This window comes from Paramisgurnus dabryanus, chromosome 10 (genome assembly GCF_030506205.2).
Source record: "Paramisgurnus dabryanus chromosome 10, PD_genome_1.1, whole genome shotgun sequence".
In the NCBI taxonomy this organism is placed as follows: Eukaryota; Metazoa; Chordata; class Actinopteri; order Cypriniformes; family Cobitidae; genus Paramisgurnus; species Paramisgurnus dabryanus.
The window spans coordinates 28,617,385-28,631,439 of NC_133346.1; the positions used below are offsets into that span (position 1 = coordinate 28,617,385).

A 14,055-nucleotide genomic window follows, 5' to 3' on the forward strand; every position below is an offset into this window, starting at 1 on the left:
ACGGTACAAAACGTTTTCTCTTGCATACATATCATTTCGCTTCAAAAGACATAAACCGTACTTACCGGAATACAAGCCGCATCATTCAAAAATGCGCCATTAAGACAAAATAACATATATAAGTCACAGTTACGTTCTAAATACGTTACGTTTATTTCGAAAATTATAAAATCCAAGAAGAGACATTTAATCTGGAAAGGCAAGTTATTCAACGAAACAATAGCAGACAGAACAGCAGGCTCAATAGATGTCTGTACGTTAAAGTAATATTATCAGTTATTTAAACGATAAAACATAGCATACAGATGTTTGTACGTTAATGTAATATTTTCAGTTATTTAAACGATAAACCATAGCATACAGAACTTACCTGGAAGGTGGAATAGGCTAAATTAACCGAACAAGCCAACTAGCGATAAGTTTGCATACTCGTCATTCCACATTACAGAATCCATTGAATTACATAAATAAAGAAGCAGCATATGGCGGACTCTCGCAGCTGTAGACGGTAACGTTGTCTCTTGCCTCATAAATGTCAAAATGAATTCATACTGACTTACAAGGCACATCTGACTATAAGATGCAGCACCAGCCAAGTTATGAAAAAAACGCTGCTTATAGACCGAATAATACGGTAAGCGGTCACTATTCAATGCCATTTTAAGAGCCAGAATTTTTTTTATTTACCTCCAATTGTGTTCAGGTTAAAAAGAAAGTCAGATACACCTAAGATGGCTTACTAAAATTTAATCTGGTGTGAACTATTACTTTAATATCAGTTTAATAATGTGATGTGATTGGTTTAAAGAATTTGCCACAATTCAAAACTCATTCAAAATTCATTCTCTGCTCCTTTGTTTCTCGTAGCTAAGGGAGTCTGTGTTTTGGTAACAAGGGACGTTTTTAATTCTTTTTTTATGATTGTGACTTATAGCATTACTTAACTCTAATAAAAGCAATCTTATATAACAGCGAAAAAGGAACTTCTAATGTCTTGGTTCCTTGTTTCCTATTAAAGCTTAGACTGAAATCCCTACTTCAGTTTGTTTGTGGACACAAACTGAGGCCATGCGGACATTACCACTAATTCAGGCCTCAATAAAGTGTCGTTCTTAGAACAGCATTTCAGCAGTTTGTGCATTATCCAGATGGAAAATAACTGATAGCAGCCATTATACATTTTATACAGTTTTAATACTTTCATAAGTTTAACATTAGATGATTTAGCTGATGTGTGAAATGACCCAACATGTGCTGAACCAGCGAGATCGACCTAAGGAAGCGTTTAAAGTTCACGTCTTTATGTTTATGTTTATGTTTTGTGTGTTTTGTTTTTTGTAGGAGTAGCAGCGGCACAGTCACATAGTGTCAATCATGGTGGCGCTGTCGCTGAAGATCGGGGTGGGGAATGTGGTGAAGACGATGCAGTTCGAGCCCTCCACGATGGTGTATGACGCCTGTCGCATCATCAGGGAGAGAGTACCAGAGGCCCAGCTTGGCCAGCGTGAGTCAATACATTTACCTTTGTACAGGACACCTCTCCATTCAAGTGTGCTGTGTGAGGAGGAAGTGAATGAAATTTTTCTTTTATTATTTAATGTTTAATTATTTATTTAAACCGAAGCCCTAGAGTTACGTCATATCCTGTACATTGCAATGACTGAAGAAAAACTTTTGCATTCTCAAAGCTCATTGTGACTGGATCATAACCCTGTCTAATGTAACTTTATGTGATGCATGATGTCCATCAGCCCACAGTCAGAAATGTTTCATTGGTATCTAAAAGCTTAGACTGTGTACTGCGTCTCTATTTGATTTTGCAAGTAAGATTTTGAAACGCTTAAGATTTAAAGCACAGTTATAAAAGCATACTTGATCGTATTCCTCACTGTGCGTCACTAAAAACAGCATGTCCTTTTATTGCATAACATGCCATATTTGTTATGGAATGCTATATAGTATTTAACACATCCTGATGTCATTGGCAGCAACTCTAGTCAAATCATCCAGCTTTGGCTATAATCCTAGCAGAATATCTAAATTTTTGTTCCCCTCACATTCCCTTCCCTCCAAAGAGTGAAGGAAAACAATACCTGAGAAGGCAAAAATCCCCCAGAAATCAAGTGTACTATAATAGGAGTGTATCAGGGTGCGGCTGAGACCCAGATGTTATGTAATAGTCCTCAGTGCTGGACGACTCCTCTGCATACTTGTCCTAACACGTGAGTCATTCGTCTTATTGACGGACGCTCTTGTCCAAACCCAACAGCTTGTTTGGAATGTGAGGCTGTCCTAAACAGCTTGCCTGTCAGTGCTGGCATGTTACGTCTGGAGTACATTATCTAGTCCAAGAACGTAAAATATAGTGCTGTGGGTTGTTGCGTTACGAGGTGCATGATAACTGACGAGTAATTTGCGTCAAATTTGAGTCAATGATTTGTAATTTAATTACTTTGTCCTAATCACTTGAAAGAAATGTTTTGCAACACAGGGAGTTTCAAAATGCATCTTATATGACAGTTGACATTCTTAATTTATTTTTTCTTCTTGTTGCCTTTACAACTTCTATAACCAGCAGATGTCACGCTGCTTTCACACGCCAAGTTTCACTGTAAATGCACAGTGACAATAGACATCTTATTCTCTCTAAATAGTAAATCTAGTTTGTGTACACTATCATTTTATTTGATGGTGTAGTCTGTGTAGTGGAATAACAATATTACGTGGTCAATTTCACTGCAACAGTGCTGGATACCTGAGGTAATTTTATATCATGGACCTCAGCTTTGAGCTTCTCCACCATTGTCGTCTTCCACTTCAAATTAGAGCTGCAACAACTAATCGATAAAAATCTATTATGACATTTGTTGTCCACGAATTTCATTATCGATTAGTTGGTCTGTGACGTCACATGCTCCCGCACCACCGTCGGCCAACATGCACACGCGTCAGGTGCTGTTTCTTCATACAGTGCAAACTGCCTGCTCAAAGTCAGTAACGTTTTATTCATACAATGCAAGCGTAAGCGAGCTGTGCACTTATAATTAAAGTCAGGTGCTGTTTCTCAAGACAGCGCAAGCTTACTTTTACTTCATACAACGCGAGCTGCACGTTTATTCAGGGGATCTTCTGACCAGCCAACCAGCTTGGTTAAAAGCACGTAAGCAAAAACAGAAACGAGCGCTGGTTAATAAAGGTTTAATTTCCTTTAATATAAGCGAGGTTGTATTTGTTTAGTTGTTGTCGGGTTTTCATAAAAATAGTACTGAACCACAAGCATCTGTTTAAAAGTAAGGGGGAAATCCAGGTTTTTATTACTGTAACAACTAGGGCTGTCACTTTTCGTTCGAAAATCGATTGCACAATCGATCGGACCAACCAAAAAAAGTTTCGAAAACGAAAATAGGTAATCGATTTTACCAAATATGTACACTATTAATTTTTAAAGAATTAAACTATTAAAAATATAGACATAATAAACATCACAAACAAGCAGAAAAATAAAATGAAGAATTTCGAAAGTGCAGTAGGCGTTGCGAAAGCTAGACAGAAAATACCGAGCACTTTTACGCACCTATAGTTTCACGCTTTCAATCCCTGCATCTAGTGTTTTTCAAAGAAAATGGAGGACAACGTCAATGAACCTGCGCAACACGAGAGAGCGACGAAACAGACCTTACTTGAGCCACCATTGCCAGCTGACAGCGAACCGCTTTTGTGGTGGAAGATTGACAGTACGACATACCCCCACCTTGCGCAGCTGGCAACGAAGTACCCAAGTTTCCCTGGGACATCAGTGCGGTCGGAGCGCGTCTTCTCAACAGATGGACATATAGTGAATAAAAAACGCTCTGGACCCCGAAAATGTTCATGATCAACTTGTTTTCCTGACCAATAATTTGTAATGGCCCTAGCCTTTTTGCGCATTTCATTATGCCTGCCTAGTGCCGCCTAAGTGTCTGTTACGTTTAATAAAAAAACACACAGCCTGTTCTCAACTTCAAGTAAGTCTATTTAAAGTTTCGTTTTTGAACAATTGTTTGAAATGGATTGAATCATTATTTAAAATAATTTTTGAATTGCATAAATGCAGCCGGTTTGAAGCCTGCAGTAATGTTTTTTATTTATGTTATGGCAGCAGTCCACTCTGCATATTTTTTTCGAGAATGTTGCACTACTGTTGCTGTTTGTTATTCTACACGAAACTTAATGACAAAAAATAAGAAATATTGCTGACTTGTGCGTTTCCAGAGCTCTCTTCACGTTTGTCCGTTATTTGGCGTTGAAAATGGAAACTTCTTTTTAGACATGGAAAATCGATTTTACAATCGATTCAATGAACACTTATATATTAAAAATCGAAAATGATTTTTTCACAAAAGTGACAGCCCTAGTAACAACGCATGTATATCACCACTTTCAAATCATCATGGCTTATTTATAGGTCTGGGAAAAGATTAATCGTGAATAATTGCATACAAAATAAAAGTTTAAAAGTTATTTTTTGCATAATATATGTGTGTGTGTGCGTACTGTGTGTAATTGTTGTGTATATTTAACCACACAAACATACATATATTCATGTCAGATCTTTTTTATTTATATTAATTTTTTAAATGTATATATAATATAGAATATATAAAAATATAAATACAAAATGATTCTTAAATACATACATGAATGTGTGTGTGTATTTATATGTACATAATAATTACACACAGCACACACTCGTATATTATGAGAAATCACTTTTATTTTGTATACGATTAATCACGATTAATCTTTTCCCAGCCCTACTTATTTATTTTGTTAATAACAAATAATCTTAAAATTCATCAAGGTCTAAGCTGAAGATTAAAATTAGTTTATTAATCTGTGTCAAAATTCTCAGCACATCCCTGAAGACTGAATTCATTTTGTTAATTGATATTTTGACATTTAAAAATGTTTTACCATTTAAAAGCTGCACAAACTTTTTTTATTTAAGGCTTAAATATCTCAATCAAAAATATTATATAAGTAAAACTCTGTAGTTGTGTGTGTATTTTTTTAAAGTACACTTTTACACTTGAATACCCTAATTTAGTGCCTTATTTAGCTATAATACGTGAAAACATCAAATTAAGTAAATATTTTAATTTTATTCGATTAATCGGGGGAAAAAGAATCGCTCGATAATGAAAATAACCGTTAGTTGCAGCCATACTTGAAATACATGTGCACTTTAAATTTGAATAGATTTGTCCGTTAATGGTTTATCAGTTAGAAAAATTCACTCTGAAAGTGATCCCAACAATGTCGTTCCATGTATAGATGGTTTCATCGGACGCACGTGATACACGTCTGGATCCGAACCTTACTTCCGGTTTCGTTTTTTAATGGTCTGACTAGTTGCTAAACTGATCTCTTGAACAAATGCCTCTTCGAAAATAACAAATGTTTTGATTTCCTAGGTATGTAGGTCTATGTGTTGTTTTCTTTGCTTGTTATATAAATAACCTATGTTTAAAGAATTTGTTGTTATTTATTATTAGCGGAGTTTACCGGAAGTTACGTGCGGACCGCGACAGCGGCTTGTTTATGTTGTGACCGCTGAAACGGTCTATACGTTATCGTTGAAGATACAGAGATTTTTATTAGTATCATCCATAGTGTGAGCAACCCCTAACAAAATGAATTCTAATATAAATGGTACTGTTGTTATGTCAGAATGCTGAACAGGGTTTGAAAACTAGGTTAGTGTTTTTAAGATCTGGTCAAAAAGCATTTTCAGTCAATGCAACCTCTGGTTTAGATGCTCTTATCAGGTTGTGAAACTCCACTTGTTGTTTTGCAGCCAGTGACTATGGCCTGTTCCTGTCAGATGAAGACCCAAAGAAAGGCATTTGGCTTGAGGCAGGCAAAGCCCTGGACTACTACATGCTGAGAAATGGAGTGAGTTTATTTGAAATTTAACTCTTGTAATTTGAATAAATTCATTTTGTTTTGCAACAGTTGTGTTGGCAAGTCTTTTACTATATCTGTATTTGTAAAGTACTGGTGTTTGTACATTGAAATTATTGTTATGTCCATCAATGTGTTTGACAGGATACTCTGGAATACAAGAAAAAACAGAGACCGCTGAAGATCCGCATGTTGGACGGCACTGTTAAAACCGTAATGGTGGATGACTCAAAAATCGTCAGTGATATGCTGATGACCATCTGTGCCAGGATAGGTAAGTGACATCACAATGGAAATACCATACGAGAAGCCTTCAACATCTTTTAGATGTTTGTTAAGGTAAAAATGACTTGTAGTCTTCTCAAAGTTAGGGATTTAAAAATTGCATATAGCTGCACATTTTTTTTAAATAGTACAACAATTGAAAAACAGGACAAATGCACTGATATATTAAAACATTGTGTTTCTCAGGCATCACAAACTATGACGAGTACTCGCTGGTGCGTGACGTGGGCGAGGAAAGAAAGGAAGAGACCACAGGAACACTGAAGAAAGATAAGACCCTGTTGAGGGACGACAAAAAAATGGAGAAACTCAAACAGAAGCTTCATACAGATGATGAGCGTATGCTACATTTTGTGAATGTGCATTGTTTGCTGAAAACACTATATAGCTCCTGCAGTTGACGTCACGCGGGCTAAACTCCGACCTTTTGGCAGGAATTCGCTGTAGCATTGATATCTATTGTTGTTGAACAATAATTTAAACTGTTTATACCTTACAAACCTTATTATTTCAACATGTTGTATAAGGGGTTTATGTTTAATAGTAACCCTAAAAATTACATGAAAGAGTTTAAAACGTGGAAAATAGCTTGTCTGATACACGTTAAAAGGCATAGGGATCTGTTATGTTTCATCTATTACGTTTTGGATGTGCATATCTATATCTTTTGAATTAAAGTGGTTAGTGAACTTTGTTGCCATGAAACTTCTGCTGGCGCCATTAATTTCTTATTTACTCCCGTCTGTCCTTGCGTGCTAGTATGGTGGTGTACACAGAATGGGTCACGTGACGTCTGGACCTCTATATTGTCAGCCAGCAGGTTTAAACGAATTGAGATTATGTGTATTTGCCTTATATCTTACGCGTGTGTATATGTAGTGAATTGGCTGGATCACGGGCGGACGCTGCGAGAGCAGGGCGTGGAGGAGTTTGAAATGCTTCTTCTCAGGAGAAAGTTCTTCTACTCTGACCAGAACGTGGATTCAAGAGACCCTGTGCAGCTCAACCTGCTTTATGTGCAGGTAAAGATGATAACCCTTCACTGTTATGCCATCATCAAGTCAGTCTTATATTTTATTAGTTCATGATGATAACTAGGGAACTAGGTAATGGTAGTAAATTTCATGTACCATATTAAAGCTTCTTACCTCACCCCAATTCACAGCGGTAAACTTATAATTAGGGATGCGACAATAAATGCCAATTTACTTTAATAATACGTGGCCGATAATTATTCTGAATCGCACAGCTGATATTATTCAGAGCTATTTCATGTACTACTGCTTTTAATCAATAAGTCCTTATTGATCTGAAATCACTTGTTAGTTTCAGTCGTTTATAACATGCATTTGACAAAGCAACACTCGCAAACATAATCATTATAAAATTCTTTATTATCATGAAAATACCTGCAAGAACAGCAATATAAATATATGCTTAAGCCATTTCCTGCAGCTGCGGCTGTTTCTCAATTTCAAAAACGCAAAGAATGAACTTGCATTCTCGTGGAGATCGGTCTTGCCAGGCGACCTTGGAAGAACGAACTCGGAAGCTTGCGAGAACACAGAACAACACACTTGTGAGAATTGAGATGTGTGCGATCTTCCTGTTGGTCACCGCAACATTCATAAAGTGACAAACATACCATTATCTGCATTATCATATACATTTTTTTTTTTATTATGTCATTTTGTAATGGCAAATACATAAATATTTTTAGATACTTTGTCAAGAAATAATAATATAATCTAAAATAAGAAACTCAATTAAGATTACTTTTTTTACAAATTTGTGTTTTTTATGTATTTAATACTTAAAATGTTTACAATTTAAAGTTGTGCGTAGCACTTCCTTCCTCTGCCATTGTTTTGCCGCAGTGACTTCTGCGGCGTAAAGCGATTTAAGCACGCAAGTCTGCACTTGATGCAACCTCGATATCAAGAACACATCCGGGTATTTTCATGCCTCTTCTGTATTTGCGTTCTTGAGAATTGGAATTGAATTTCGGCAGTTAATGATGATGTAGAGTAAGGACACAAAGACGCAAGATCGCTGAAGAACGCATATTAAAGGGGATTTTAGGATTTTAAGTGTTTTATTAATCAAAATCAATGTCTTTATTCATAAATATGTCCTTGTTGGTGTCAAATGACCTCTGCCAGTGATCTGACTTTTCTTTGTAAGCTTAGAATTTTTCTCTTTACTTACATTGAACGGGTAAGTCCAAGGAGGCATCCATATCGTTCCGCCGTATTGCTAAACTATAATAGCAGAGAGGGACAAAAAAATGACTTGCCTACCAACAAGTTTCCACAACGCCTTTTCATTCAGAACACGTGAACCAGCTGCAACGGACAAGGAGATCAGCGATTACATAACGGCTACCGTAGTTGCAACACACATTTGGAAAGGGGCGGAGCTAGAAAGCACTGTTTGTTTGAATGCAAAATACAATTCCACCACTAGATGGGGGTAGATCCTACTGATTGCCCCTTTAAGAAAAAGCCTGCGTGTGTAATGGTTCTTCTTCTGCGGCGCATATTAAGTTTCTACACAAGAGCACCCTCTGGCTTTTGGATGTAGTGGCATTTCACCGTAATTCATTGAGAAGCATAGCAAGCATCATCGGCCGATTTATTGGTGTACACCTACTTATAATAATGATGTATAATTTGAGCTGTCATGTCTGTTTTTACTGACAATGCCAGTTTGACGTCATTTGGCATAAAGTATGTAAAGTAACCTGCAATTTTAAGTTTAAAACAGAGAGTGAAAAGTTACACAATAATAACAAGGCAATCTGTGTTTGGTCGTTTTACTAATGACTTGTTTACATCATCAAATCACCTGCCTTGTAAAAATTATTTCCGATACTGGAAAATTTCTGGTTGGCATTGGTTAAGCACTAAATGATATCGCTAAACAACATTAAGGAGTTTATCAGATATCAGATTCAGTTTTTTGTTCTGTTTTTTATTCATATTCAGTTTTATTGATGCGTGTTATTGATTCTCTTTTTATTTCAGGCCCGTGATGACATTTTGAACGGTTCTCACCCTGTCTCCTTTGATAAAGCCTGTGAGTTTGCTGGATACCAGTGTCAGATCCAGTTTGGAGACCACAATGAGTCCAAACACAAACCTGGATTCCTAGAGTAAGCTTGCATCATCATCATCAGACCTTACACAATGTTTTTATCACTTACTAGCATGGTTAACTTCTCCAGTCCAATATGCTTAAAATGTTCATTGTTTTGTCTTTGTTTTAAGTGTAAAAGAATTTCTACCAAAAGAGTACGTCAAGAACAAAGGCGAGAAGAGGATCTTCCAGGTGAGAAAACCGGATGTTACTTAGTGGTTAGAAAAACATCCAAACCCTAAGCAGAATGTTTGAGTAATGAGTGGCTCACAAACACTAGGTTAAACACTTTCCTCATTGTCTTTTAAGGCACATAAAAACTGCCAGAACATGACGGAGATCGAGGCCAAAGTCAGCTACGTCAAACAAGCTCGATCTTTGAAGACCTACGGAGTGTCATTCTTCCTTGTCAAGGTAAATGTCACAACTGTAATGAGCTGTTATCATTAAACAGGACTGTACTTATGATATTGTTTGTATTTCTTTTAGGAAAAAATGAAAGGGAAAAACAAACTTGTGCCGCGTTTGTTGGGCATCACTAAAGAGTGTGTGATGAGAGTGGATGAGAAAACCAAAGAGGTGATACAGGAATGGAGTCTGACGAATATCAAGCGCTGGGCAGCTTCGCCTAAGAGCTTCACCCTGGTAATAAACACACTTTTATTATGTGTACTCTGACAAAATACATTTGTTTTAGAGAAATATCACCATGGAAATGGTGCATATTAAAATTGCAAAACTGTTACACCCTTAAAAAATCTGTATTAGTATCAATAGAAAAATATTCACAAATGATAATACTGTGATCACCTGATAATGATTTAATTCATAATATTTATACTGGTTTATTTTGGATTACTTTCCAAACCTTTGCTGCTGTAAAATCCATCACACTGTAAATTACATTATGTAAATATATAGGGAACAGTTAATTTCATTGTGACACACTGACAACTAGTTAACTATAAGATTCTTAGAGTCCAATTGTTGCTCCACAACCGAATAAAGTTGTGCAGTTTACTCTGGTCCCTGAAGAAAGGGTGTGAGATGTTATCCATCTAATAACATTTGTGTCCTTGTACTGAGCAACATAGTATGAAAGCAAAATGATAAGAGCTGAAGCCTTAACTTTAAAATTGAGCTAAAATATTCCGAGATTAAAGAAGTAACTTACAAAGTCTTTCCTCTTGGTGACCACAAGCAGTTGGGCGAGGCGGCATGATTTTTGCACAATACTTCTCATATCCATTGAGATAAAGCCTCATACTGCGTGAGAAGTTAACATTATTTCTGGAATTTGTTTTTTCTTCTAAAGAAGCAGAAATGAAACACTTTTGTGGCACCAAATGTAGTTGTATACTTTTTTGAAGGAACTAAAATGTGTAATAGCACTGAGCAGTGGTGGTAAGTAGCGAAGTAAAAATACTTTGTTACTTAAGTATTTTTTTCGGGGATCTGTACTTTACTTGAGTATGTTTTATTTGCATCTACTTTTACTCTTACTCCACTACAATATTAAAGACAAAGTTTACTTTTTACTACCGATACATATCCCCATGCCCGCTCCAAGTATTTATTACACTGGCTTCCAAACCAATGAAAAATTGGGTTTCTTTTGAAAAAAAAAGAACGCACGCAAACTCTTTGCCAGCAAATGCTCAGCAGTCAGTTCGGCGCGCATTGCAAAGTGGAAGATGACCGCAGAAACAGGTGAAGGTTCAGCTCTCGCTGCCGTTCCCCTAACCTTTATATTGTGATATGCCTCAATGCAAATAATCAGACTAAAAATCATGTGTTAAACAGTGTTTATTGTTCAGAGAACATGAACTGGAGCTTATTTTTAATAATAATAAAATCCACTTAGCATCACTTGTTTTTAGATTACATTGTATTTTATAAAATATATAAATAATGAGTTCATCAGGATATAGAGGACTTAAATGGATATTTATTGACGGATAAATAAACACTTTACAGATCTTACCACTACAGTTAGTCGCCAATCCGTTTTTAGATAAAACATCCAAAGCTTCTCCTTTACATCATATTCTCTTTATAAGACGTGTCAAATCAATTGGAAATCATTAAATATAATTTTGTCCACACATATTTAAGTTAACGTTACTAAATGAAGAAAAAGATAAAAGAATTTGCTAAAATAATGTAGTCTCTGAGATTAAAAGGATTTCATTCACTTGAACAAATCTTACCACAGTTTAGCCGCCTAACGTTATCTCCGTTTCACATTAATCAAAAGCTTTTTTTAACATCATATTCTCCGCATATAGACATTAAAATTGATCGAAAACCACTAAAATATATATTTGTTCTCTCATATTTAAGTTACTAAACGACGAAAGAAAGAAAAGAAATCAGTAAAATAATGTTTGTTACTGAGGTAAAATTAAACTAAGTTAGCAAGCACGTGCTGGAGGAACAGAGTAGAGAAGCGCGTGCTGGAGTAGTGGAGCGCGCACGACTTACGCACTAATAAAGAATACAATGGATTTAATGATGTTTTCACTTAATTTCCAAAAAAATGGATGGATAGCAGCAGTAGTGAATACATACGGAGCAGTGGGACTTCTCTCTAGGTTATACAAATAAAAACTTAAAATAGCATACAGGGAACGTTCTCTCTAGGTTATAAAACATTTAAATAACCTACTGGAAATGTTCTGGGAAGGTTCTCTTTAGGTTATAAAATGAAACCTAAAAATAACCTGCAGGGAACGTTCCCAGAAAGTTCTTATTTGGTTCCCAAAAAATAACCAATTGGGAACCATATGGGAACATTAGGGGAACGTTTTGTGTTTGCTTGGAAGCTAGTAAGCACAACTGGTTCTCCCTGCATGCTGCCAAAACAATTGATCTGTCTACTTATTGCTATACAGTTATTTGTAATATTTACTTTTTACTTTCGGTACTTAAGTGCGTTTTAAATTGGATACTTTTTGTACTTAAGTGATATTTGATTGGAGCACTTTTTACTTTTACTGGAGTCGATTTTTATTTGGGTATAAATACTTTTACTCGAGTATAACTTTTAAGTACTTTTACCACCCCTTGGCACTGAGATGTGATATTTCTTTAATTATATTTCAATCTTTATGTTTTAGGACTTTGGAGACTATCAGGATGGTTATTACTCAGTTCAGACTACTGAAGGAGAACAAATCGCACAACTTATCGCCGGCTACATCGACATCATTCTTAAAAAGGTAACGCGCCACAAAATGACATTTGTAGAATTTATTGACTTTCCCTAAAATCACAGCAGTGTTTGATGCCCAAACTGGACAATCAGTTACTATCAATGTGGACATCTCCACTCTGACTGGCTGGCTTTTTTGTCACTTTGAATGTGTTTCAGATGGGTAGTCAAAAGTTTGATTTTGGAAGACTACCAGAAGACAAACATGACTAGACTAGACTTGATCTCTTACAGGAGAAATTCCTCATGGATATTTTGAAATTCCAGTGAGGCTTGTATTGGCAACACTTCCTGACTTTAGCATGAAGCGCTATGTTTTATCACTATTTAATGTAACATCTATGTGAAGTTGCTGGATGTTCTTCAGTAAACTTTCATGCTCTCTAGAGAAAGATACATTTCCAACAAAGTGGAAATTTGTCTCAAGAATCTTTCTGAACTTGCTGCGGCTCAAACCTTTTCTTTATCTGCAGAAAAAGAGCAAAGACCACTTCGGCCTGGAAGGGGATGAGGAATCGACCATGTTGGAGGACTCTGTTTCTCCCAAAAAGTGAGCCACATTTCAGCGTTCATTCCATCCTATAATGCAGGGGTCGGCAAGTAACTTTGGCCGCGGGCCAATATTTTTTTTAGCCAGTAGATGGCGGGCCAGCTGCTGTTCCCACACGTGTATTATTTTGAATTAGCCTAGTATAGGCTATCTGATCTTTTGTCAAGAAACATTGTCTTTATTTCCTATTTAAAAGACGAAAGACAGCATTAAATATTGCTAAAAACATGGTTATGGGTCCGTGTATCATTCGTTCAATTGTTTTTTCAAATTAAAAACAAAAATGAAAAAACTGACCACCACGGGTTTTCTGATTGGGTGCTCAGATCAAAAAATGAATTACTGGATTAGACAAATTTTTTATTTAACACCTTAACAGGCATCATATATCATTAAAAACATTTTAAACAGACCAAGTAGGCTACTATAGTGGTAACATATTACAGGCATTTATGCTCTCATAAAAGACTCTTACAGTCCGACTTTTGAACTTTATTCCTTTTTTTTATTAATATTTATACGGGACACACACATACACACCTAAGGTTAATGGAGGTCTGCACTGGACTGTTTTTTTTGTCCAGCTCCCACTAGATTCTATTCAGTAAACCACTTAAAATACACTCTGTGTTCACCCGCTTTATTTCCCGACCTGACAGGTCCGCAAAACTTAACGTTAGATCTCGTTTCCAGAATCTCACATTTAAATGTCTCCAACGAAAAGAGAGAGAATAAGTAACATATAACAATTATAAATGCTATACCAAAATTGTGTTCGTGCCAATATAAATAATATTATTTTAACATTGTACTGTCAGCAGAGAAAAAATGTCACAGAAAAAATAATGAAATATAAATAATAAATTAAATAGGACAAAGCCTCTCACTTAAATTTCTAACAGCATAAACCGAAACCATTGTTGGT

General features: G+C 36.1%; 1 protein-coding gene across 1 annotated transcript in view; it reads left to right on the forward strand.

Moving 5' to 3' along the window:
* Nucleotides 1–14,055, forward strand: part of tln1 (talin 1) — a 76,505-nt gene that overhangs the window by 22,977 nt on the left and 39,473 nt on the right. The window contains exons 2-12 of the mRNA XM_065240548.1: nt 1,342–1,504; nt 5,837–5,934; nt 6,088–6,217; nt 6,415–6,567; nt 7,108–7,250; nt 9,255–9,382; nt 9,498–9,558; nt 9,676–9,780; nt 9,856–10,011; nt 12,486–12,587; nt 13,054–13,130. Of these exons, the coding sequence (XP_065096620.1) occupies nt 1,375–1,504; nt 5,837–5,934; nt 6,088–6,217; nt 6,415–6,567; nt 7,108–7,250; nt 9,255–9,382; nt 9,498–9,558; nt 9,676–9,780; nt 9,856–10,011; nt 12,486–12,587; nt 13,054–13,130 (1,283 nt within the window). The 5' untranslated portion in view covers nt 1,342–1,374. The remainder of the gene's footprint in view (nt 1–1,341; nt 1,505–5,836; nt 5,935–6,087; nt 6,218–6,414; nt 6,568–7,107; nt 7,251–9,254; nt 9,383–9,497; nt 9,559–9,675; nt 9,781–9,855; nt 10,012–12,485; nt 12,588–13,053; nt 13,131–14,055) is intronic.